The 23852-nt window shown below is 41.3% G+C and overlaps 1 protein-coding gene across 1 annotated transcript in view; it reads left to right on the plus strand.

The window, feature by feature from the left end:
- Nucleotides 1-11938: 11938 nt before the first annotated feature.
- Nucleotides 11939-23852, plus strand: part of gpc5a (glypican 5a) — a gene marked incomplete at its 5' end in the record, with an annotated part of 131149 nt that continues 119235 nt past the window's right edge. Inside the window, 2 exons of the mRNA XM_080834992.1 lie at nucleotides 11939-12086; nucleotides 16334-16495. Coding sequence (XP_080691118.1) covers nucleotides 11939-12086; nucleotides 16334-16495 — 310 coding nt within the window. The remainder of the gene's footprint in view (nucleotides 12087-16333; nucleotides 16496-23852) is intronic.

Raw genomic sequence — 23852 nt, forward strand, 5'->3', positions numbered from 1 at the left:
TGGTGGTACTGAGAAAAAAGATAATCCCTGAAACATCTAAACATCTCAAAAAAAGTATTTTTCAAGCATAAGTGATGTGACATTTCTTTACATTAATATTCTGGAGTGTGGAGAGTTTGTTTGTTTTGCAGCTTTTAATTTCACCATTAGTTACGGGGGTCAATGCTTTTTGTTGTTTTAATACCTTTTGGGATACTCATGCTGAATAAGTGATTCAATTCTTTTTTTCCAGTCAGAGAAACCACTACTTCTTGGGAGCTGACAAGGTCTTTCTGACGTGAATTTGGCACATCAATAATTTACCAAGTTTGAAAAATGCATCTCAAAGCAGATTCACAAAATGCATCTATAACAGATCTATACATTTGTATGTGGAGGCACATGTTATTTCCACTCTAGCAGTCTTTGTAGGCTGTTCAAGGTTGAGGCAGCCCTGCCTTTGCGTACCACACAAGGAGGAGGGCGTGGGACCAGATAGACCAACAAGACTACTAATGATGCTTAATTTGCTCCGATGATGAGCTCAATAAGGCAAGGCGGATCGTCTCATCAGTGGTAGCCGCCGTTGATTAGCTAACCTGAGAGGTAGGCTAATTCAATTAGAGTTTCCTTTGATAGGCTCCGAGCACCCACTGATTCCCCCTCAGCCTTGCAGCACACTTCCACCTGACTTCACAGCCATCACACAGCACTGACACATCAAAGTGGGATCAAACAAGAAGAACGAAGAGCTGTACACCACCGTGCCTTCCTCTTGTTTCCACTGTGTCTGTCAGTGTCTGTGTGTGTGTGTGTGTGTGTGTGTGTGTGTGTGTGTGTGTGTGTGTGTGTGTGTGTGTGTGTGTGTGTGTGTGTGTGTGTGTGTGTGTGTGTGTGTGTGACTGTGTCTGTGTCTGTGTGTATGTGTGTCTGTGTGTCTGTGACTGTGTGTATGTGTGTCTGTGTCTGTGTCTGTCTGTGAGTGTGCGACTTGTGTGGGGAGTCATGTTACCCGAAGAAGCATTTTCACATTAGTGTAAACAAGCCTGTCGGATATAGGCTACACATACACCACCCATTAAATGAGAACGGGGAAATGAGTTCAGAATTGAACTTCACACTACCATTCACGGAACCATGGGTGTAACCTAATTAACCTCCTGAACAAAAAAACACACACCAACACAGGCATGGCAAAACAACTGTTTTCCGGGTTAACACTAAATAAGATTCTATTATAACCAATGTTAACTTTTTTAACTTAACTTCTAGGCCAGGTGTTCATATCACTTAATAATTTGATCATCATTTTTTTCTGGTTATACGATCACATATTTTCCCTAGCAATGGTCATATTCCAGAAGTTTTGTGCACACATAAAACAATACAATTCCAAAGGCTATACTGCTGCGGCTGTAGACGTGTGTTCCCTGCGCTCTGTGTGTCCCTTTCCATCTCCTGCCCTCCTGGTAGCTCCGCCAAGGTGTTCTACATCTGATAAGTTCTCAGATGCACCTGACCTGGGAAATTAAGAGTTCCAGGTGAAGCGTTCCATTAAAAGTTCCAGGTTCCTGTTGAAAAGAAAGGCGTTTGGTTCCTGTTGCAGAGAGAGGCGTCTGGCTTGGGGACTGCTGGGCTTGCTGCCTCTCAGCCTGGGATTTCATTTAGTGTTGCTGTTGTCTTCTGACTGTTTATAGTCTTGATTTAGTGTCATGGTTGTTTTGTATGTCTTCATGTTAATAAATTCCATGGCTTTAAAAAAAAAAAAAAAATGTAAAGGTGTTGTTAGAGTTTTCGTTTGGGTCGTCGGTGGAGTGCTGTTCACCACATAGAGTTGTCCAAGGGTGGAGCGTAACAGTATATGATGTCTGTCGACAAGAAAAGCTGTGGCTTGGGGGGGGGGGGGGGGGGGGCGGGGGGGGGGGGGGGGGGGGTATTAATGTATTAATGGGAATAAACAGCTGGCTACATTTCACAGTTTTAAATATTTTCATCTGTGGTGAAATCTTTTAAAAAACTATGAATAACTCAACCCAGGAGTATAAATCAGTGAATGGTTGACAGCAACATGCATATAGTTTGAGGAAACTAACTTGTTTATCATCAAGAAAGAATAATAGGTGCAATATGCTAGTTTAAACAATCTCATTAGTTCAATTGAATCTCAGTTAAACATTCACTTATATCAGAAAGAATTGTCATGAACTCAAGGTTCAAACTACCATATTTGATTTAGTTGTAGGTATCTTCATGAAATGTACTTCTTGTTTGAGATTTATAAGCATTCATCACCTGTTGTGTATTAAACGGGACATTTGTTGAGGTTGACAAAGTAGATGCACACACACACACACACACACACACTCTCTCTCTCTCTCTCTCTCTCTCTCTCTCTTCCTCTCATTGTCTCTTTGATTGAATCCCATTGGTTATATAGGATATTAGTTATGCCTTCCATCATTTCCCACTGATTTTCATATGTTCTAGTTTTCCATTTTGTTACAACTTGAATGATCTGGTTTAAATGTTTTCTTATGCCTGGCACAGTTGCTTCCCCGGGAGGGGCAATCATACAATAATGCTTTCGCAATCAGCAATTTTATTCAGTTTTTCGAGTTACATTGAAATAATTCGGGTTTATTTCCTTGAATAACAGAAGTCAGTGTCTGAAACAGACTGATGCACCGTCAGATGACCTAACAACCTACATATGTTTCCCACCGTCTCTGTAACTAAGCTTCAGCAGTTTGAGCCACAGTTGTTCAGTGGTTCCAAAGATAGTAACGACATAATGCAACAACTGAACTTCTAAAATAATGTATCTTTTAATGTAGAGTGACGAGTTGTTTGGGATTCTTGGGAGTATTTCTTCAAATCACCGCCTATGTTTATAGCTTCAAAATGCCACCATTATTCAATTAACCTCTACAATAAACATGTCTTAGGAGTAGGTGAGCCTTCAATTCATTGTAATTATGCAGCAAGACTACACGGCTTAGACTGATGACAGGAAATTACTAATACAACGCTGTGGGTTTGTTACAGTTATGTCAAACATTTTATCTATTTTTCATCAGTTTATATTTTATCTGGTCCATTTAGGACCTTCTTAGTCTTTCAGTGAGCAAGAATTCGTTTCTCAAGGTAGATTCATGTTCATCAAGATCAGATATATTCATCCATGATGAATTGAAGACTTCTTTTTTTTCAGGGTAATTTGTAAGATTGTCCAAGAGGTACACAGAGCCCAATTTGTCCTGTCCTTGCTTGTTTTATGCTGTTTTAGTATTAAAGTCCACCTGCAATAATTTAATTGAGATAATAAGATCTAAATATACAAACAATCAGACAAAAACATAAATGCATTTAAAAGACTTAACCATTTGTTTTATTTCTCCTTTGATGAGAGTCATCTTTGGTATACCAATCAAAAGCACCAATGACAAGGTTCACAGAAAATCACAAAAAATGTCTAACAAAAACTTTGGACAACTGATTGTGGGCTCTCGTTTCGAGAAGATTGATTGGATTTCTCAGATACGTCTTTCTGTCCTTCAGTGATTCTTCCTGTTCACCTCACCGCCGGCCTGTAATTAGAAGCTTTTGGGGGGAGTTTCCTGACATCAAAACTGATCCTGGTTACAAAGGAAAACAGGAAGACGGTCTGAAGAATCGTTCCGTTGGTATATGCACACATACAGGTTATTTCTCAAGAGGTCCAACTTTTTGTATATGATTTTACTTCTGGAACAGAAATGTTATTTGAAACATTATGAGTGTTACTTTAACTGAAATGGCAATCACAAGTCAACACCTTTCACTTCAAAAACATTGCACTAAGAATATTACAAGTTCAACTTCTCCTGCTGATATGGAAATAATATAGCTAGAACTGAATGAAATGAAATTCATATAATGATTATAAATAATTTATGCTTTGTTTTCAAACTAATTTTCAAACTTTATTCTGTGAGAAGAATACCTGATTTGGTCTGTTTCACTAATGCATTAACACTGCAACTACTCCATTGCGTTTTCTTCTCAATTAAAAAAATTACAATCTTATTACAATGGATATTCGGACACAGGGTGAGCATAATCCATTAGGTAGATAATATGTTTATTTTGAAATAAAGAACTCTGAAACTTGCACTTGTTGTTGGAGTTCTTTTTACAATCTCATAATCTAATTTGAGACACAACCAAGACACAAGATGGCTATACCGTGCTTAGGGAAAAACCAAGGTCAAGCCAGTGTAACAGCCTCAGGTCATAAGAGGAAGTTTCCCATATCCAAACCCTTAGTGGGAGTACTGAACAAGACACGTGTCTTCTCTGAAGAGAAAGGAACGTTTTTTTAGTTGAAATGTTTTTCAAAAATGAAATCATCTTCAGAACTGATTTGTTGACATATATTACTGATGTGTCAAAATATTGTAAAGTGGACATGAGTGAAATAGAATCATTCGTAACTCAGAATCATTATGCATTCAGATTTTCCCAGAAGTTTCCATTTACTTTGCTGTCTCCACGAGTATCCACTTCAGAGCTAAATGATTTGCCACAGGATTTGAGTTCACTTTAGTTATTACAAAAACGTATATCATTGTTCTTAGTTTGCATTACATTTACAGTATATACTGTATATGCAACTATGTGAAGCTTTGTAACTAAGGCATAGTTACATTCCTCTTTGAGAAAAAAAGAGTGTGTCAAATACTGTGTTAATATCCTTATAGTTATGTGTAGTACTTAGTGGGTTTCTATGTTTTATGTTATGTGTACTTATTGTGTGTGTTTTTATGTTTACATATGCACCCATACACCAGAGCAAATTTCAGGTAGGCGTACACCTACTTGACAATAAATCTGTTTCTGATTCTGATTCTGAGCAAGAAGGAGCAGCATGTTTTCTGCCTGTGTCTTATCTGTTCTCAGCTGTAGGTTGTAGTCTCTACAATCTCAGTAAACAACATATCAGGCTGCATTTCTCCAATGTAACCACAAGGTTCTAGAAAAAAAAAGCATAACAGCTGGCGGGGTCCTCTCTGTGCATCTCCATGCCTTGTTTTTTTTCTTTCTTTCTTTCTTGTTTCCCTTGCAGTCTGTCCAGTTGTCCTTGGTTGGCCTGTGCACTTCTCATGTGAGATTTCACAGATGAATAGGCTGTGGTAGGCAGAGGTGAGTTTGGCTGACCTTAGGTCATAAACAGGGACAATTCCTTCTCTGGCTCTTTTGGGAAGAACAAAAAAACATCTCATGGCCCCCCTTGTGGGAGGAGTCAAACTGCTGCCATTTTAGACGGACAGAGGGAAAGGGAGAGACACTGAGGGAGAGAGAGAGTGCATGTGTGGTAGATTTGCCTTGTTGATTCATACAAGACTAGTAGGGAGTTGTAATGATTCTTCTGTGATGACATTCTTTAGTTGCTTTTCCACCTCATGTCAAACTTGAGAAACTCCTACATTGCAGCCCACAGAATATCCATGAACAAATTCCCTTCTATTTTTAATAACTCCTATTTTATAATAATCTCCACTATGTGAATGTGAAAACACTGATTGTTTCCATGTGTGCCTAATTAATCCACAAAATGCTAGAGTCAACTGTTACTGTGAAGATTTTCTTTTCAAGTTTGAAAGTTCTGAGTCTTCTGTTCCCTCCTCTGCCATCCAAAATGGAAGCATTTCCTTTGTTCAGAGGACACTAGGCTCGGGGTGTTGACCAAGGGGCAGCCTTGAGCCGCATCTGACCTCTGTGTCTATGTAAGGCCTAAGGTCTCTCCCCCCACTGAGGCAACCCTGGTCCCCTCTCTATTGGGGAGTGGGGGGTTGGGGGTTACAACTGAGTGATCAAGCACAAGACAAAACTTAAGCATCACAGAGAGTAAAACCACGACAGTAACTTCTAGGAGAAAATTGAAGAACAGGGTAAGAAAAGGAAAAAAATGTTTGCAGGGATACATAATGCAAGGCTGAATTGAGTAAGATGTGGTCTCATCTATACATTCATATCTGGAAGTGAAGAGAGAAGGACAACTAAAATATATAAAATAACTTTTAAATGGAAAAAGCACCATGTAAAACTCGAAAAAAAAAAATTGAGGTCAACCACTATAAGTAGAGATGTTGCCTGATGGAAAAATGGTCTTAGAATACTTGCGTTTCACTATGGATAAGCATACCAGCACTTGCTAATATAGGCATACTTATCAATTTCTGTAATTGTAGATGCAACAGAAATAGTTCCCTGTACTGCTTCAATTGTTAGAATTGTTATGGGTGAAAAAGTAAAACAAAACAAAAAATATATATGGCTACTAAAGATTTCATAGCCTATATGTGTATGCTCACAGGGAAAAAAAATAATCAGGATTTGACACATTTACAGATCTATACTATTCAATCTGCGCTGTTGGGTACAATATTGGTTAACTAATAAAACCGTTATTATATAAATCCTAATCGGGATTACAACAATTAAATAAAAACTGTATTAATACGAAAAACTCCTGGAGGAGTTAACAAATGTAGCCCAGTGTCATGTAATTTGCCTTTTTATCTGACAATTGGCTCCATCTCTCCTCTTCGCACCTTGGAGTAGCAACGAAAGCACAAGGCATTTTATGCCTTTCACAATTCAAAGCAAAGCCAAATTATGTCCGTTAATAAAACATTTTTTTTTTTCACTTAAAGATTCTTTACGTTGTAAGGAAAAAAACACACAACTCATAAACATGTGCTCTAATAAAGTCATCGGGGCTACTGTGTTCAACTATTTCCCCCTTTCCTCAAACTCTTTTTTAGGATTGGTGGAGGGTAAAGATCGGAAGTAGTTTATTTATGCTAATGAAGGAGTTGGGGGTTGTAGATATTTACGTTCAACGGGAGCCGCCCTTCATTCACCCACATGGTTATAGGCAGGTTGTATTCGCGCCACTTTCGCAATTTACTATGATTTACAAAGTCTGGTCGGGGCGCATTTCACGCCCGTTTGGATTTGCTTCATGCCCTCTACTTCATCATACTCGCAAATTAAAAGTTTGCGGCGTACTTTTTGCACATTTGCCTGTAACGTTGACAGTAAACGGTAAGTGTGTGCAAGTGAGTGAAGATGGTGGATTTCACTGGTGAGTGTCTTACTGTGCGTTATTGACAAGGAACCTGTTGTTAATTTTTTTTTTACTGCGGTGGACTTGTATTTTAGTCATCTTTTTCTTCCCACGCTTCCATGGATTACCCGGAATTTGGATTTTTGCCGCGACCCTTTCGGGAATTATTTGATCGGCGATAAAAACAATGTAGTATGAGGCGCATGGTATCCCTCTCCTCCTCCATAGTTGTGAGAATGAGGGAGATTTGAAAAGCATGCTGCTGTTGGGTTCGCTGCAGTGCCCCCATGAACTTAGTTTGTGAGACGACTGCTCCTGACTTTTGATCTACTTTGGTCTTTCTTTGGTGGCTACGATGGAAATCTATTTTAGTACCGTAATCGAGTTATTTTCTTGATATATTCTGTGTGCAGTGGTGTGTGAGTTAAAGTGCCTCTAGAACAAAGCAGTAGCACATGGGGCAGCTGTAGGCCGCGCGCTCTCCAGTTAGCTACATAGCATGCTAGCATATGATGAGATACTGGGGGTTAAATATAGCATCACGAAATTTTAGGATTATAGGGCCTTTACTTAACAGACCAAGTAACACATACCATTCCTTCTCATATTGGTTGCTGTGAAAATGAATAGCGAATGGTTTTAAATGGACTTAACCACCGGTTAGCAAGCTAGTTAGCCAGGGCGCTAGTTAGCCTGCTGTTAATGGGGGCTAGGGGCATTATGCCATGTTGACTACATGTCTAGCTAGCTATCATTGGCGGCGCACAGACATTCTACAGATCATAATATTCGTACTTAATGCCTTGAATATGTTGGTAGTATTATATTTTGTGCCACATCGTAGTTTTTTTAGTTTTATGAAGTTGGCATGCTTCAAAATATTTGTCAGGTTAGCCAGCTAGCTCACGTTAAGTCAACCAGTGCTGGCCACTGCTAAGTAAGGCGCGAGTTGTTTCTCAAGACACGAGTGGCCGTCTTGCGTTTGCCTCTGTGTTATCGCCATGTATTACTCCCCACCAAGTTTTTGCATAGTCTACCTCACATATACTCTATTCAAGTAGACGGCACCTTATTTTAAGTGTGGTTTAGTGCAAAATAATTCAGCCTTGCGGACTCCGCGGCGCCATGTTAGTGCAGACCGTGGGGGAGGGGTGAGTACTGATGCTTGCCAGTACGCAGGCGTGGGATTCACCGACAACGCGGGCCGCAAGCTGCGCAATTCATTCATGTTTTCGTCTTCGTGCGATAACTTGAGCTGTAAAAGTGCAGTTCGTTATGTGGTTTGCGAATGAACTGCCACAATTCACTTTTTATATCACATGTGCTGAATATGAACATTGTTTCACTTAATAGCGATTGTGGAAAATAAATACCTTGATGCCTATTGTGACATGTGCAGTAGGCCTGCCATGAGGTTGTCAAACATAAACGTTTTGAAACCTAGACGTATTTGCCAACAAAGTTACCCAAACAAGGATATTGGTTAACAGCTTACTGGCTACTTTTATAACAAGCCCATATGCAATAATCGTAATTGTTCTCCGTTTTTTTCTTCCAGAACTTTCGTGATGTTCTCTCGTCAAGCAATTCGTCACTGTTGAATACTCAGTTTGCCATATTGACCCATGGATGAAAGCCCTTGCAGAATTTCACCGTTTGCAGTCACAGTATTGCCAAAGTGCTTACAGTGCAGGTAGTACTATGGAATATCTACTGCAGTGGAGGCACTTCTAGCAATACCCTGGCCATGGCGAACTAGTGTTGGAATTTGCTGTTCATGTTGACACCTTCAATAACAACTTTGTGCTAAGGTGCATCTAGTGCAGATAGTGAAGTAGACTAGCACCTACTGCCCTAAGTGCTCCTTCTGGCATGAGGGCCTGTTATATGCAACCAAATACACATGGAAATGTTGTCTTCTGTTACTTTCATTCCTTAATTTTTGCAGTTCTCTGCTAGTTTTGCATAGTTGCACTACAAGAAAACATGAGTTGTGCAAATCTATGCAAAACTGATGGTGACCTGCTTTGTTCACCACCATTCCCCCCCAAAACTAACTTTTAAAAAAATGGTTGGGTGGTTGTGTGTATGATTGGTGTCCCATATTCATGCTGGTGTTCGCCCTCTTTCCCTAGTCCTTCTTTACAGATGTTTGTTGTGTGAAATGAGTTTCAGCAGTGCTAAAGTGCTTATAGTGCAGGTAGTTTTTAAGTCCTCTACTGCAGTGTGAGCACTTAAAGTACTTCTAGCTATGTGCGTCTGGACAGGAGCACCATGTTGTCAGACCCACTCCTTATCCACTGGCCGGGTACTGCTAGTTTTGCTGGTTTGCAGTCAGCTTTTACAGATGGATGCTGTGCAAATCCATGCAAAACTGACAGTGGCGGCAAATTGACTCCACAACTGTTTAATTGTGTTTGTAGTCCCTTTCTGCGCAGGTTGGGATAGGTGGCAATGCTGTGCATTAGAAAGGTATTGCACTTGTCCCGGCCTGTTGAGGATTGAGGAGATTATGCCCCTGATGTAAAATGCTTACATTTGTAGTATTGCATTAATGTTTCTCTAATATGCATGATTGGGTATTTAAAAAATAATTTGAATAAAACTGCAATGACGGGCACGGTTTCTCTACTGTGATATTGAATATTGTTATGAAGTGGTAAGGCTATGCAATGACCATTGTGTATGTGACTGTCTGAGAGGCGTTCATTTTGTTGTCTGATTATGAAAGGATGAAGTATTTTGTATTGAGTGAATATTACAGTTTTTACTTTTTAATAAAATAAAGTAAAACTTGAATTTAATTTGAGCAAATCATATGTGTCCTTCACTATTTTGGTCTTGGATGGGAAGTGCAGATTCTGTGGAAATTTATTCAATTGCTAGATTGTATACATTCTGCAATCTGAAAACCACCAAGGATTTTTACTGACTTTTGTATTTAACTATTTGGGACACATTAATGCTACTATGCTTACTTTATTGTATTCTATGGTTTAATGCATCTTAAATAAATTGTAATAAAAAGTCAACGTTTCTTGTGTTCTGCATAATGAACATTCTTCTGTGGGGCAAAGGTATGTGCATGTAAAAAGATTGAAATGTGTTAATGCAATACTACTACCTGATCTGGAAAGTCTTTTCCAGCGTTCTCCTAGCGGTGTAATTTGGAAATTTCAGACACGTGCAGCAACTTTTGTTTTTCTACCAGGGGTATGAAATCGGATAAGTGATGTATGAACCTGCTAAACTTACAAGTAGCCTTCAATGCAGAGTGTATGACGGAGATAAAATGGAGTGGCCTGTAATATACTAGACTATTTTGAAGTGGCTATATCAGGTGGTGTCCTCCAGTAGCCTACGTGTAGAGAAGTTTGACAGAAGATGCCCCCTGTAAATTCAGAAATGCTACGAGCGTGCAATAGGGATGTGAGAAGCCCGGTAGTAAACACGTCTCACTATTCGTGGTTGGCCTTGTACTAGCCGTTGGCTATTCTACAGATGGTTTAGTACAATCCAATTAAGCAACTGCAGAGTGAGCTAAGTCACCCTGTTAGTCGGTGTATGTTTGATGATCCAAAACATGTAAAGCACACCCTTTGAGGCACCCGTAATGATTATGGCCTTAAAAAGTCCTTCCTGTGTATTACATTATCCACCCCATTATAATGATTTAAAGCAGAGCGTTTTCATTGCATTTTGAACTCGAGGACGTGCAAATTATGCAGTCTATTAGCAGCACGATTGGTCGCTGATGACTTCAAACCCTATCATGATAACACGAACCCTAAAGGTATAAATATAAATGTGTCTTTTGGGATGCTTGGAATTATTACATACATACTCGCGCGCGCACACACACACACACACACACACACACAATTATATATATAAATAAATGTATAAATAAAAATAATAAAAAACACAATTTGGTTAGCATATGCCTTGGGTCATCTGTTGACATCACTTCGAGCCTCTTTCGAATTATTAGTTTAGTATTTATTAAGTTTTTGTTCAAGCTATAAACTGGAGCAACCATGTTCTTTGAGTTACAATATAATTCATATTTGTTCTGTGCTTTAATATTTTGTCGTGGACCGCGGCCACTAAGGTATCAATGGGAGCCTACAGGGTTGCATTTAAGTAAACAAATAAATAAAAGGAAGCTTTTTACATTCATTGAATCAAATAAAAATGGAATTTGTAGAGCATCGCTACTTTCACATGCTTCTAAATATATATGCAATTTCCCCTTTTACCCAACAGGTGGCTCTTTGGTTCATTTCATATTTAGAGTCAGGTAGGAGTTATTCAAAATGCATCGAACTGAAGTCAATAAGAAAAATGCAATGAAGTCGTTGTATAAGCGAAGCAAATAAAAGTTGCAGTCTGATATTATATATATATAAAAAAATAGTGATCACTTGGATCCATGCGCAGTTTGTGCATTTTTGTGTTATCGCTGTAGTCAGACATTCCCCCAATTTAAAGGATAGCGTCCGCATGATGGCTCTGCTTACCTTAGGTAGACTGGGAGCCAACACAGTTCTCTTGTCAAACTACAGATGCCGCCCATTTTCCCTTGACAGCTCCCACCGTTGCCAATTGTGTCCAGCATGCTGCCCGCGACACCAATTTCTTGTAACTTGGGAGTGAACGATATACCACCGGTGTGATTTCCACATCCAAATTCTGAAGACTTCGTATGTGATACTGCGACAGTACCCCAAAAAGACGAAGTGTATTGCTTTTGTGCGTTTGAAACCTGGAACTGGAACTTCTCAAAGGGTTACGGCGTTTTAATTGAAGAGAACCGAAGATTTTGATCGTAACATTACTTTTCTTAAGATGGGAGCACATTCATTGATATTTTGTATGTTTGCAACCTTAACGTGCTTAAGTCTGGAAAGCCCCCCAAACTGCGATGAAGTACGCAAAGTTTTTCTACAGAGACAGATCGGACCGGTGCAATCCTTACCTGACAAACCGCGGAAAGGTATGGAAGACTTTGACATTCAACTTACCTAACAATCTTAAATAAACCTAGATAGCTGTGATATTTTACTTTTCTGGCATGCTAAAATCTTTCTCCATCTAGCCTCCTAGTTCCTTCATCACAGTTCTGATTGTATATCCATAAACTTAGCTGGAGGTGGTTAAGTTACCAATACATCATAAAAGGGACCTTGTTAAACATAAGCCGAGTCGCCGTTTACATACACTCTATCAAAAGTCGAATGTCTGCATTGTTAGCCACTAGCCATCTTGATGACAACTTTGCTGAATTATTTGCTTAAACATGGACAAAAACAGACACGCTGTGTGCACAGCCTGAGTTTTTAGGCATCGGCATAATCTCATAAACGTGTCTACATTTGAGTCAATGTGTCTTGGCAAAGATAACAGATGCATAATGGTGATGGTAATTATCTTAGCAGGTGTTAATTAGATTCAGTAAACTAGTGACAATTAAAGATATTTCATTTTTTTAAGCCTGTTTTTCAGAGTAGAGGGAAAATTGAACAGCCACTAGGTCGCTGTGCGCTCTGTATTTCAAACCATTAGCTACATTCGAGCATTTTGAACCCCCCCCTCCCATCCCATAACAATAGTCCATGACATTTACTATGTCCCATCTCAGACTAGACAATGCACTTGACTTAAGAGCATAACAGCAATTAGTGGCACAATAACATTCACTCCTGTTTACACAGCTGTTACCTAACAGAGGCTTATTGCTGCAGTGTTTGACTTGGGTTCTCTTCAGGCCACAGGATTTTGCTGATGGCCTGTTTGGATGGATTGAAGTCTAGTCTGTAGCGCTGCGGAAGTAGGAAAGGCAAACTTAATGGATGTTAAGTGGGGCTGATACGATGCTGGACAAATATAAAAGAGGTTTATTTGGGAGATCAAAGTGATAGCTTGTAAAACAACTTTTTTTGTGGATACTTTTTTTCTTGTTAGGTTTAGGGAGTAGTTCTTAAACTGGACATGTTTTTTTTGCTTTTATGTTTTCATGGATCATCAAAGGCATTGAGGATGGTTAAACTTGAATGTGGATTTGGAAAGCATTAGGAGCATGTAATTCAAACTAGTAGTATTAGTATTATGATTAGTTTATCCATCAGATCACGTTGGGTGTCAGAAATGTGTTTTTGCTTGACATAAAGTCTTGGCCTAGGTACCATGAAGAATTTCACTTTGCAATGTGCTTAAAGTCAACGCTGGCTTATCTTCTTGACAGGCACCGCAAAAGTTGAATTACAATAGAGTGTGGGCAGTCTTTTCATTTAATTTAATTTGTAATAGGAGGACGGTCTTCTTAAGCACATCAGAGACTGATGTTTGCTGTGGCATGTCTTTAACTCTGCTGTAGGACTAATCTAGCCACCAACACTGCAAACTAGTGTGGGCAGAGGGCATTGAGTTCCTCAACTTTTCCTTCACCACAAATAGTCTGCTGAAGAATCTGATAATGGTTGACTTTGGGAGCAATGCCACATTTAACTGTTTTAATTAAGTTTCTGTTTAATTTCTATCTAATTTGTGCAGGAGTGTAGCCCAGGAAAAGTACTGGCCCTTGTACGCCTACGGTTCCTAGTCAAATCGCATAATGCAATCTCTGCGGGTCTGTGCACAGGATCCATTATGTTTATAGGGTGAATTTTGGGGAATGTTATTAGCTTTTTCTTAGTCATTACAGGGATGGGGCATATAAGTGAGCTTATTTTTCTTTACCTTGCATTTAAAATGCAAAGACTTGCCATGAGAGTATAAGCGTATGTCCAGGTAAGAGTAATAGAGCAAATTAGGCCAGACCCAGTCCACACTGTTGAGTTTCCCAGTCCACATTCTGAGAATCTTCTTGACTCAAGTCTTCCATTTTGCATACAAACACAGATACATATGAAAATACAGCCAATGTTTGCCCCACTTTGAAGAAATACAAAAATAAACACATAATATACCAAGCTGACATCTAGACAAACATGCATGACTAGCCTATATGTACCCTATACACCCATACTTTTAGAGGTATTAAATAGTGGTCTTCCAAATTTGTCTAAAAATCAGAGCATCCATTTGATTCATACCCTGCTATATTTGAGCACCCATTGAAGCATTTTAAAAAAAAAAAATAAGGACACAGGCCATTAAAGCATTAGGAATGTATCACCCAAGAACATCAAACCTCTTTCATAGACCTTGCAATACCAAAACATGGATCTCCCAGTAAACATAGGTAGCTCAGGCAACTGCATGACTTATCCGTATTGCAAGAGAGTGAAGGTACATGAACCAGCAAGCTGTGAAGCACTGACTGGTCCAATTATGTTCTACTTTATTAACCCTCTCAAAGCTCTCCTCTAGGACACCTAACAATAACCTATAGATATTTGTAAAGAGAGTGTTAGCTGAGGCCAAGAAACAGAAGACTTTCAATCTGGCCTCTGTCTCTGGAGTGAACCGCTTGCAGTGTTCACTTGAATGTTTTTACATTCATTTAACCTCTTGAGTCAGACCCAGTTATTTCTGTAGGTTAGCATTACTTGGCAGTGGTGTGAAAGACTCTGACGAAAACGTTTCTTATAAACCGGCAGTTGCACTCTATAGCCTGTGGTCTCAGAGGCTCATAAAAGAAACCCTTTTCTACCCTTTTCAAACGGGGCCTTTTCATGTCCCCCCCCCAAAAAAAAGTAGCATAGCTCTGCTGTCCGGGTGTCTGAGGCAAATGGCTCGCAAGCGCAAGCTAGTCCAGGGGAATGGCTTTACATTTTATTTGTTTTGATTTGATCAATATGGGATCTTTTTTCGGGTAATGCCTTTTCCCAATGTGTGATAATTCTGCTGATGTGTGTCTCATCAAAGGCTTGTGGACTTAAAAGGCACGGTTCAGACCAGGAGAGTGTGAAAGTAGGCTACGGAAACGGCTCTCTGTGAAGACTGCTTTTCCCCTCATTTGGAGAGTTTTCAACTAAGTAACTCTCTGTAGGTGTGTGAACCTTTGGGCAGCCCCAGTCTGTGAGGTGAGTGTGGGGTCAGTTTGGCAGGAGCAGTATTCATGACTTTCATGAAAACATCTCTTTGATGGAAAAGTAAGGGTGGGAGAATGAGAAGCCATTACAACTTGTGTATGAGCTAAACAAGAGAAAAACAAAATGTCTGAGAATCATTTCAACAAAGCCCCACCATTAGTAGCTTCAACCAAGATAAGTCCCTTTTTTTCCTGATGAAAAATCGCAGAGGGTGGAGAAGGAAAACAAAAATTCCACCGTCTGCTGCTAAACAAGAACAAATCAATCTTAACAAAAGAGGGTTTCTGTGGCGGATAAGGGGAAATACTTCTGGGAAGTAGTTTGGTGGGGAGGGAAAAAAGGACAACCTGAGGCGCTTTCATGTCATCTTATCAACACCAGTCAGAATTCCTTTTCCACGTGCCACCTCCTGCGTCTCGCCCTCAGGACATCCAAAACGGCACGGAGGGAAAGGACGATACCGACTCTGCGAGTGTTGTCCCTGCAAGTCTAAGGACTCTTTTCACAAAAAAAAGGGGGTCCTTCTGCCATGGGCACAACATAATGTCTTCACTGTCCTCCACATGTGAGTGTGGATTGTTATCATAGACCACGCAATGGAAAAAAAAAAAAAACTAAGCCCGTCAGTTTGTGCGGGTGATAAGGAGGCTGATCACCTCAGAGATTTGCCCCAGTGTTGTTCCAGTCACCAGCTTGTTTGAGCATGCAGACAGCACAGCAACTGATTCTGAGTTCACAGCCTTCTCTTGCATGCCTGAATCGCTTAAGTGATGGTTGTCTGCCTCTGGTTGAATCCTCTGACGTGATGAAAGGCAGAAAACTTGGAGCGAAAAGTAGGTCATAGCTGAGAGATAACAGGACAGCTTGTAATATCTGAGGGGGCTAAATCACACCTGATCTGATTTAGCATTGGCAGGCACATTCCATTGCATGTTCGCCTGATGGGGGTCCAGAGAAACCGAACCGAATCAAAAATGTTCAAAAACATTTCTTTCAGAATGATGAGTAAAGCAGTAAAAAAGCCAAAAAAAAAACATTTTTATAAAAATATTGGCTGGGTTTGATCCATCTTGCACTTTCCCATTTATACCCATTTTGCACAGTCTTGTAGCAGTTTTCTTGCATCCAAAAACGGAAGCCCTGACCTTGCGGTAACACCATTTGAGCCTTATTAAAACCAAGTCATGTCTGAACTCCACTTCCCCAGGTAATGACCTCCAGGTGTGCACGTCCAGGAATCTGACCTGCTGCACCAAGAAGATGGAGGAACGCTACCAGGTGGCTGCTCGCCGCGACATCCAGAACCTTCTCCAGATGTCCAGCTCCCCACTGAAGTTCCTCATCTCACGGAACGTGGCGGTGTTTCAAGGTGAGTGCCACTTGTTGAGTGTTCGAGTCCATACAGTATGTTTTTTTTTTGTGTGTGTGTATAGGCCTACATGAACTTCTGGTATACAGGGCTCTCTCTTTCTCTCTGCATGAGAGAGAGGGTGATGGTGTGAATCTGGCCAGCTGGCAGCCTCCGAACTGCGTGCCGCCCTGTGTGTTTTCTCTGCCTCTGCGGGGCCTGATGTGGAGATTAGTTTGGCCCTCAGCTATGGAGCGTGTTCAGGCCCAGCAGAGGCTCCTGAAGGATGAGCCTGTTAATTGGGCGTTCCTCTAATCAAATTGTCAGCACCGGCATTTCCCGGTAATTAAGTTTCTCACCAAATCCAATTTTCGATACTCGATGTGACATTGAACAACAATGGTCAGAAGCTGGTGAACACTGCACTTTGGGGAGTAAAAATAAGCAGGACTAGTTCAGGGACTACAAAAGTTGTATCAAATTGGGAAAAGAAATAACAGTATTGTTTAGTTTTCAGTGTGTTTTTCCTAGGTGGTATGTACACCTAAAGCATTCAGGTAAACTTCTATGACGGCCTGCACTCATGGAGGTCTACGCCAGCTGCCACATTAAACCCTCTCGTCTGTGTAATGTCTGCTCGCAGGTGCCTGCCTCAAACAGCTTTAAAAGTCTCTCTGTGGAATGATAACCTCTATTTGAACCGCCCATCAAAAGACAAACCTGGCCAACCAGTAATCTTTGGACTGGAAAGGACTTGTATTAGAGGGACAGCCTGTTTCTCAGCAGCAGAAGAAGAAGGCCTCTCTTTAGTCGTCGCTAATGCTCAGGGGAGAGGTCGGCTCTTGTTTCTCTCTCCTGGCAGCGCGGGGACTTGGGTTACTAATGGCGATAATTCCCTGTCAGCCACTTCACTTTGGGCACGGGCCACACGGAGTGAGGTGGAGGAACGCTGACGCACGCTGATGCACGCTGTCGCACGCTGACCTTTGTTTGTCATTTGCAGAATACGTATCCCCCCCCCGTAAAATATTTGAAAAGAAGAATCGGTTTGATGTACACTCTGTACTGTATTTCTTATTATGTACTCTTTCATTCCTGTTTATGGATTCAGGTCCTATTTGTTTACATTTCTACCAAACAGCATTGTTAAATTATAAGTTAGTTACTTAATTGTAACTAATGAGTTACTTAATTGACTGCACATAAGGGCCAAGACGATTTGGGCTCTGCTACATCATTTTCCTGCATGAGTCACCATCAATAAGTTACCAAGTATCTCAGCAATGTTCCCCCAAACATGACCTCAGTCAGACATGACTTAAGGCTACTGATTTGTTCAGTCTTGGCTGCCTTACAGGCTAGCAGTGATGGACACACCAGACTCAGGTGTGGAACAACTCCTCAGGCCATCTTTTGTACTGTAGGACGATTTTAAAACCACATAACTAAAAACTTTATTAGTAAGATACTTCAACCACTTTAGTTCTCCCCGAGTCTCTCTCTCTATGTCTGGTGTGGGAGCGTGTGTGTGTGTGTGTGTGTGTGTGTGTGTGTGTGTGTGTGTGTTTATCCGTGTAGCATTTTAAAGACCAGCATTTATCGGCTTTGTACCTATTTAAGTGACTGAAAGATTTACAATGTTATGCATAACAGTCACCATGGTGTTTGGTGAACCTCTGCACGTACACCAGGTTTCAGTTGCAGGGTGTGCCCTGATGTTGTTGTCTAATCACAAGATGTGCTTTATAAGATTATACCCACATTATAGCAGGTCTACCTTAACGCCCACACCACTTTCAAAGCAACAATCACTTTAAAGAAGTAAAAACCCTAACATCTTATTTAGCAATATTAAGTTACGGATATCAGGGGATGTGTTTTCAGAATGTGTACTGGCAATTACAATCTTACTAGCAATCTATGTTATTTTCTAGAAACTACAGAAAACTGTAAAGGCAATGACTGTTTCAACAGTTTTTGATGTGAACAAACACAGATCTATCTCTTGGGGATCCTTTCCATGTTGTCAGACACTTATAATAACTTATGAACCTGTCAGTGGCGAAAACAAGTGGTTTACTTTGACGCAGATGCTTGCTCCATGTATAGCCGTTTTGCAGGTGCCGGCTACAGCGATCTAACTCAATACTCAACCGTTTTCAATTGTTAATTGTCCTAAGTAAAAGTTTGGACCCAAAGGGATCTAAAAATGAAAAATCCTGAACTTTTCCTTTAACTTTGACTTTGCCATAAATTATTGCTGTATTTTAGTCACCATACTGGAAATCTTTGCTGTCAGTGCTGACTGACTGGACGTGGACGTTCGCACTCACTATTCTGTCACATGCTGTTTCATGTGGGAAGGAAGACACACAGAACTTTGCTGTGATTGACAGCTAAGTGAGCGTGGCAATTCGTTTTCGATTACAGATTGTTTGTCATCTGACATTATTGCGAATTTTATGTGTGAAAGAGACTCAAATTTGAATGTTTTTCATCTTAACCATGTAGGATAACAAAAGCTTCAGTTTGATTGCTGGTATAACAATTTGTAAGATCAAAGAAGAACTTTGATGTATGATGTATGTTACACCCCAAGATGATGACTACCTTCTGTCAGGCTTAGTTACCCGTTATTTGTTATAGAAATCTTATGTAATGCCTGCCATCATGGCTAACCTGTCATGTGGATTACATTCTTCTGTAGCTCTCGTCCTGGGTGAGTGGTTCAAATTCAAAGGAGATGTGTTCCAGACGTTCTATTAAACTTTCACAGCCTCCCTTTGACTCCACAGAAGGTGTGATGGCATAACTCACTCGACACACAGTCTACCTCTCACCCTCTCGCCTCTCGCCTCATCCCGTTTCACCCACGACCTCTCGGTTTCAGTAGCCGCTCTCAGGTTCCACCCAACGGGAGCAGAGGCCTGTCATTGTGGTGTGACATGACAGCCCTGAGCGACGGCAAGGGTCGGTCCAGGATGACTCACTATACAAACCCTGTCCAGAGCATGAACTGGCAGCACTGTCATCAGAAGGGAAGAGGCAAGTGGATGCCAATCTGTCCCTACCATCTGTTGGTCCCTGGCTACACTTGTCATGTCAAGTGTCTCATACATACAGATGATATTCAGATTGGATTTATCCAAGATCCCTTTGTACTTGGCCACATGAATGAAACTGAGTTAGCCGGCAAGAGATTGAGTAAAATATCCTATAGTATCCTTCCTTGCTTTCCTAGCTTGAGGTAAAACGCTTTTTCCTCAGATGATGGCAGGTAGGGTTATTATAGTAATTGGTATGTATGTCCCCATTGTAGTTGGTGATGACAAATCACCTATATGTCTGAGCAATTTTGACTTGAATCAATTCAATATTTAACAGATATGAAGATGGTGGTAAGTATCTTCCATTTAAAGAAGCATCTCCAGGAAACTGATTGAATATGTTCACATGCACTCCATAGCCCAGTCCGCTAAGCCCACTGGCTGGATAACCACAAAGAAGCACAAGTCTGTAACCAAGATGGGCAAATTTGAAGTTCTGTTCATTAACATTTTTGAACTGGAGCCTATACTGCATACCAGGCGAATATGATAAAGCTACAACTTCTGCATAACATCAGTTCTATTGTGAGTTGGCAATGCCCGCACCACTATCATTTTGCTGGGGAGTAATAGGGATGATGACTGGTGTGGCCTTGAGACAGATGATTTTCAACATCTGCCTAGAATGCCCAGATCAACTCCATACATCAGTCTGCCTTCATTACCTCACTGATGGTGGCGTAGTGGTGGTCGACCTGCCCGACATGTCCATTGTCAGCAGTGATTTGTTTTCGCCACAGACTCGACTCCCCTGGCCGTGGTGCGCTGCTTTTGCCACCTGTTAATTAAAGGAGGTCGCAGGTCAGTGGCTGGCTCCAGCCCAGCAGGTCCTGAAGATGAAGAAAGGGCTAGTTGCCATGGGTAGATGACAAACCTGAGAGAGTGAGAGAGAGGAGGACGAAAAAAGAAAAGAAATAAAGAGCCAAGTAAAGCTTTGGCTCAGTGGGTTGCCGCATACTTGTGCTTTGTGAAAGTGATGTGGGAGGGCTTGTGTGTGTGTGTGTGTGTGTGTGTGTGTGTGTGTGTGTGTGAGTGTGTGTGTGTGTTTGGGGGGCGTCTTTACAACACTGGATTAAATATAAACACCGACCTAGCTGCACTAAAGAACAAGGACGGGGGAGGGGAGGTGGTCTCAGATGTCTGCATTCTCCAAAAGGCCATGAGAAGAAAAAAAAAAAAGCAGCATTTTGTCTTTCATTTTCTCGAGTTGGCACACAGACGTGGGTGTCTATTGTAGGTTACATTGACCAGCAAAGACAGCAGCGGAGGATGACCACAGTCTTCCACCAGCTTACTTTTCCACTGAGACGACAAATTGAACCGATGGGAAAGGCTACAGTGACCAGCCCGGGCAGGGAGAGGTGGGCAGGCGGGCAGGCAATCCCACGCGTGGTTCTGGCTGGAGATCTGGGGCCTGCGGGGGTGCCGCTTGTTTTCCCAGCGCTCGTCTCTCCCCCGACCGCACGAGAGGTCACCAGTGGGAGCGGCACTGTGTCGTGTAGAGCAAAGAATGCTCTTTTATGGGCTGTGCCTCCATACCATCTTAACATGCATTGCCATGAGGTCAGCTTCTAGTCCTCTCCTTTTGTTGTGTGCAAGCTTCTAGAATTTAGGGAAGGAAAAAAAAACAGCCCCTCGTTTTGTAGCCTTTTTTATTACGCACGAGTCTCCTTTCAACAGTTGTCAGTGTGGTCACTCGCAGTGGCTCTGGTGTTTTTCATCTTTTTTTTTGTTTTTTTCATGCCATCGTTTTTTTTTCCCTTTCAGGCTTTCAGAGAGGCAGTGAATTACTCACCGTCCCCATCTGCTTCAAATAAAGATGCTTAATTGAAGGCCTTGTACATGACAAATGGGTACATTATATTGTCCTCTTAGATTCCCCCCCCCCCCCCCCCCCCCTCTTGTCTCTTCCTGTGTCCGTGGCCCTTAATCCTCTACACGCTGCTCATGTGGCTGTTTTCCCTCAAATTAAAGCAGACATTCAGGATTGTTAACAGACTGTCGTACCCGTCCCATTTGTCTTGTGTTTTAATTATTTGGCCCTTGTTCTACGTCTGTCTTTGCTTTCTGTCTTGTCTTGACTTGTCTGGTCTTTTTTTTTAGCCCCTTCTCCTTCACTCTGTAACATCCTCAACTCTCATAGGTAGTGCTAAGATCTTCTTAAAGTCATGTAATAACAGATTCGTTATGGCAAGTCGGAAAATTTGTCACGTGCCATTGCTGTGACTCGATAGATCCTTGATCCCTTTTTTTGGCGAATGTCTGGCAAGTCTTTTACGAGCATTGTTGTAGTGCATTCATTTTAACGGAAAAGGGTGTTCAACATGATAATCTTATTTCATTGAAAGTTATAGGCCACTGCTGATAATCTGCTGGGTTTTTGGAGACTCTTCCATTGTGAGACATAATGCATTAGATTGTGCAAAGGTAAAAAAAAAAACATTTGTAGGATAAGGAAGCTAGTCAGATCGAAAGCAATTTGCGGTTGATGAAATGAAATTCAGTCAGGTAGATGAAACCTACAGTGTCAGGTCAAAAAAGGCCAAGCCAATCAGTTATAGCTCCTGCGTGGGAGGCTGTGTTCCCACCTGCCACTTTGCTTTATGTGTGGGCTCCGCACAAGAAAAGCATAATCATATAGCAGACAAACAAACTGAGTGATGGTCCTATTATAAGTCAGTGCTCTTTGACAGTTTGTTGATTTAGGACATCAGCGTGCCTCTCTGGTCTAGTCTCAGAAATGACTTACTCTGAATCTGCCTCCTCCATGGAACTTGTCACAGCTGCCAGATTTAGTGTGTCTGGAACAAAGTTTTGAATGAGCAGGCATACCTGCCAAGCTATCTTGTGTAGATGCAGCAAGCCCTAACCTTTTGCATCGTCACTGTTTCATCTGGCATGTAGAATCGAGTGTGCTAAATCAAAGATGGCTCCCAACCCCAACTAGTAGGTTTTCTTTCCAAGAAAAATTATTATAGAGGCTTATTATTCAGGCTTGAACCAATTAAGAAAGAAAGTTCTTTGCTGAGACCGGTAGTGTAGGTGGTAGGTACATCGCCTGGCATGAAGGCTAAGGTTCCTTTTCAGTTTGTGAGCTACACTCACTTATTATTAAGGCAATTGACCATTCTCATTCACTCTCATTCTTGTCTTCGTAAATCATAAATCTATGGCAGGGGTAGGAGCAAATGTCTTCAAAAGATGCTACAATCGTGTCATGAATCAACATAAGTTGAATCTGATTAAACGCCATTTTCATTAGCCATTTTTCGAATTCACATTTAATAACCATGAAATGCAGTTACTGTTGGCCACCTCGTTCAAGAAGTTCTAAAGTATTCATCTTGGGCCTTTAGAAGAGTAAGCCAGTGCGAAGAGATCTGCAATTAAAAGTTTCTCCAGGTTTGACAGTTGTTGTTTTTTTCCTCATTTATTTTTTCATTCTTGCTCTGAGAAATTTCTGAATCTGGTCTTTGAATTGTCTGATAAGTGCTGAGGCACCAGCAGTGTGGCAAAAGAAAAAAAGAATTGGGTCTTTTATATGTAGAAGAAAGCCCTCCTTTAAACTTAAGCAAGTATACATCTTCCTTATCGGGCAGCAGAGAGAAGGGGTGCAAGAAAAAAGAAAGAAACGAGAACAATGACTTTTCATTACTTCAACATCATTGAGTGCTCCCAGATGATAAAAAGCCATGTTATATGCATGACTTGTATTTTTTTTATGTCCCGCCGGCTCGAGTGGCATAACAATTCCTTTGTGGCCGTTTGAGATGCAGGAAGCCGTGCTGGCAGGAGACGCCATCCCCTCCGTGCTCGCCATGCATATGTGGCCACGGAAACTTTCTCTGCCCCGGCCGTCACGAGAGGACTTTTTGACTAATTGGCCTCGGTGGCGGGAAACAACAATGCAATGTGGGTGGTGCGCGATTCACCACATCGTGATGCCCTGAATTCAGAGAGAGAGAGAGAGAGAGAGAGAGAGAACGAGAAAGAGAGAGAGAGAGAGAGAGAGAGAGAGAGAGAGAGAGAGAGAGAGAGAGAGAGAGAGAGAGAGAGAGAGAGAGAGAGAGAGAGAGAGAGAGAGAGAGAGAGAGAGAGAGAGAGAGAGAGAGAGAGAGAGAGAGAGAGAGAGAGAGAGAGAGAGAGAGAGAGAGTGAGTGTGTGTGTGTATCCTGGATTAACATTCCCTGGAGACACTGGAGGATATGGTTTGGAATTTCTCAAGCTCCACTGTATTATTCCTGCGGAGGATCTGGTATCAGCATCCTTTG

The sequence above is a fragment of the Sprattus sprattus genome, assembly GCF_963457725.1.
Source record: "Sprattus sprattus genome assembly, chromosome: 3".
Taxonomy (NCBI): domain Eukaryota; kingdom Metazoa; phylum Chordata; class Actinopteri; order Clupeiformes; family Clupeidae; genus Sprattus; species Sprattus sprattus.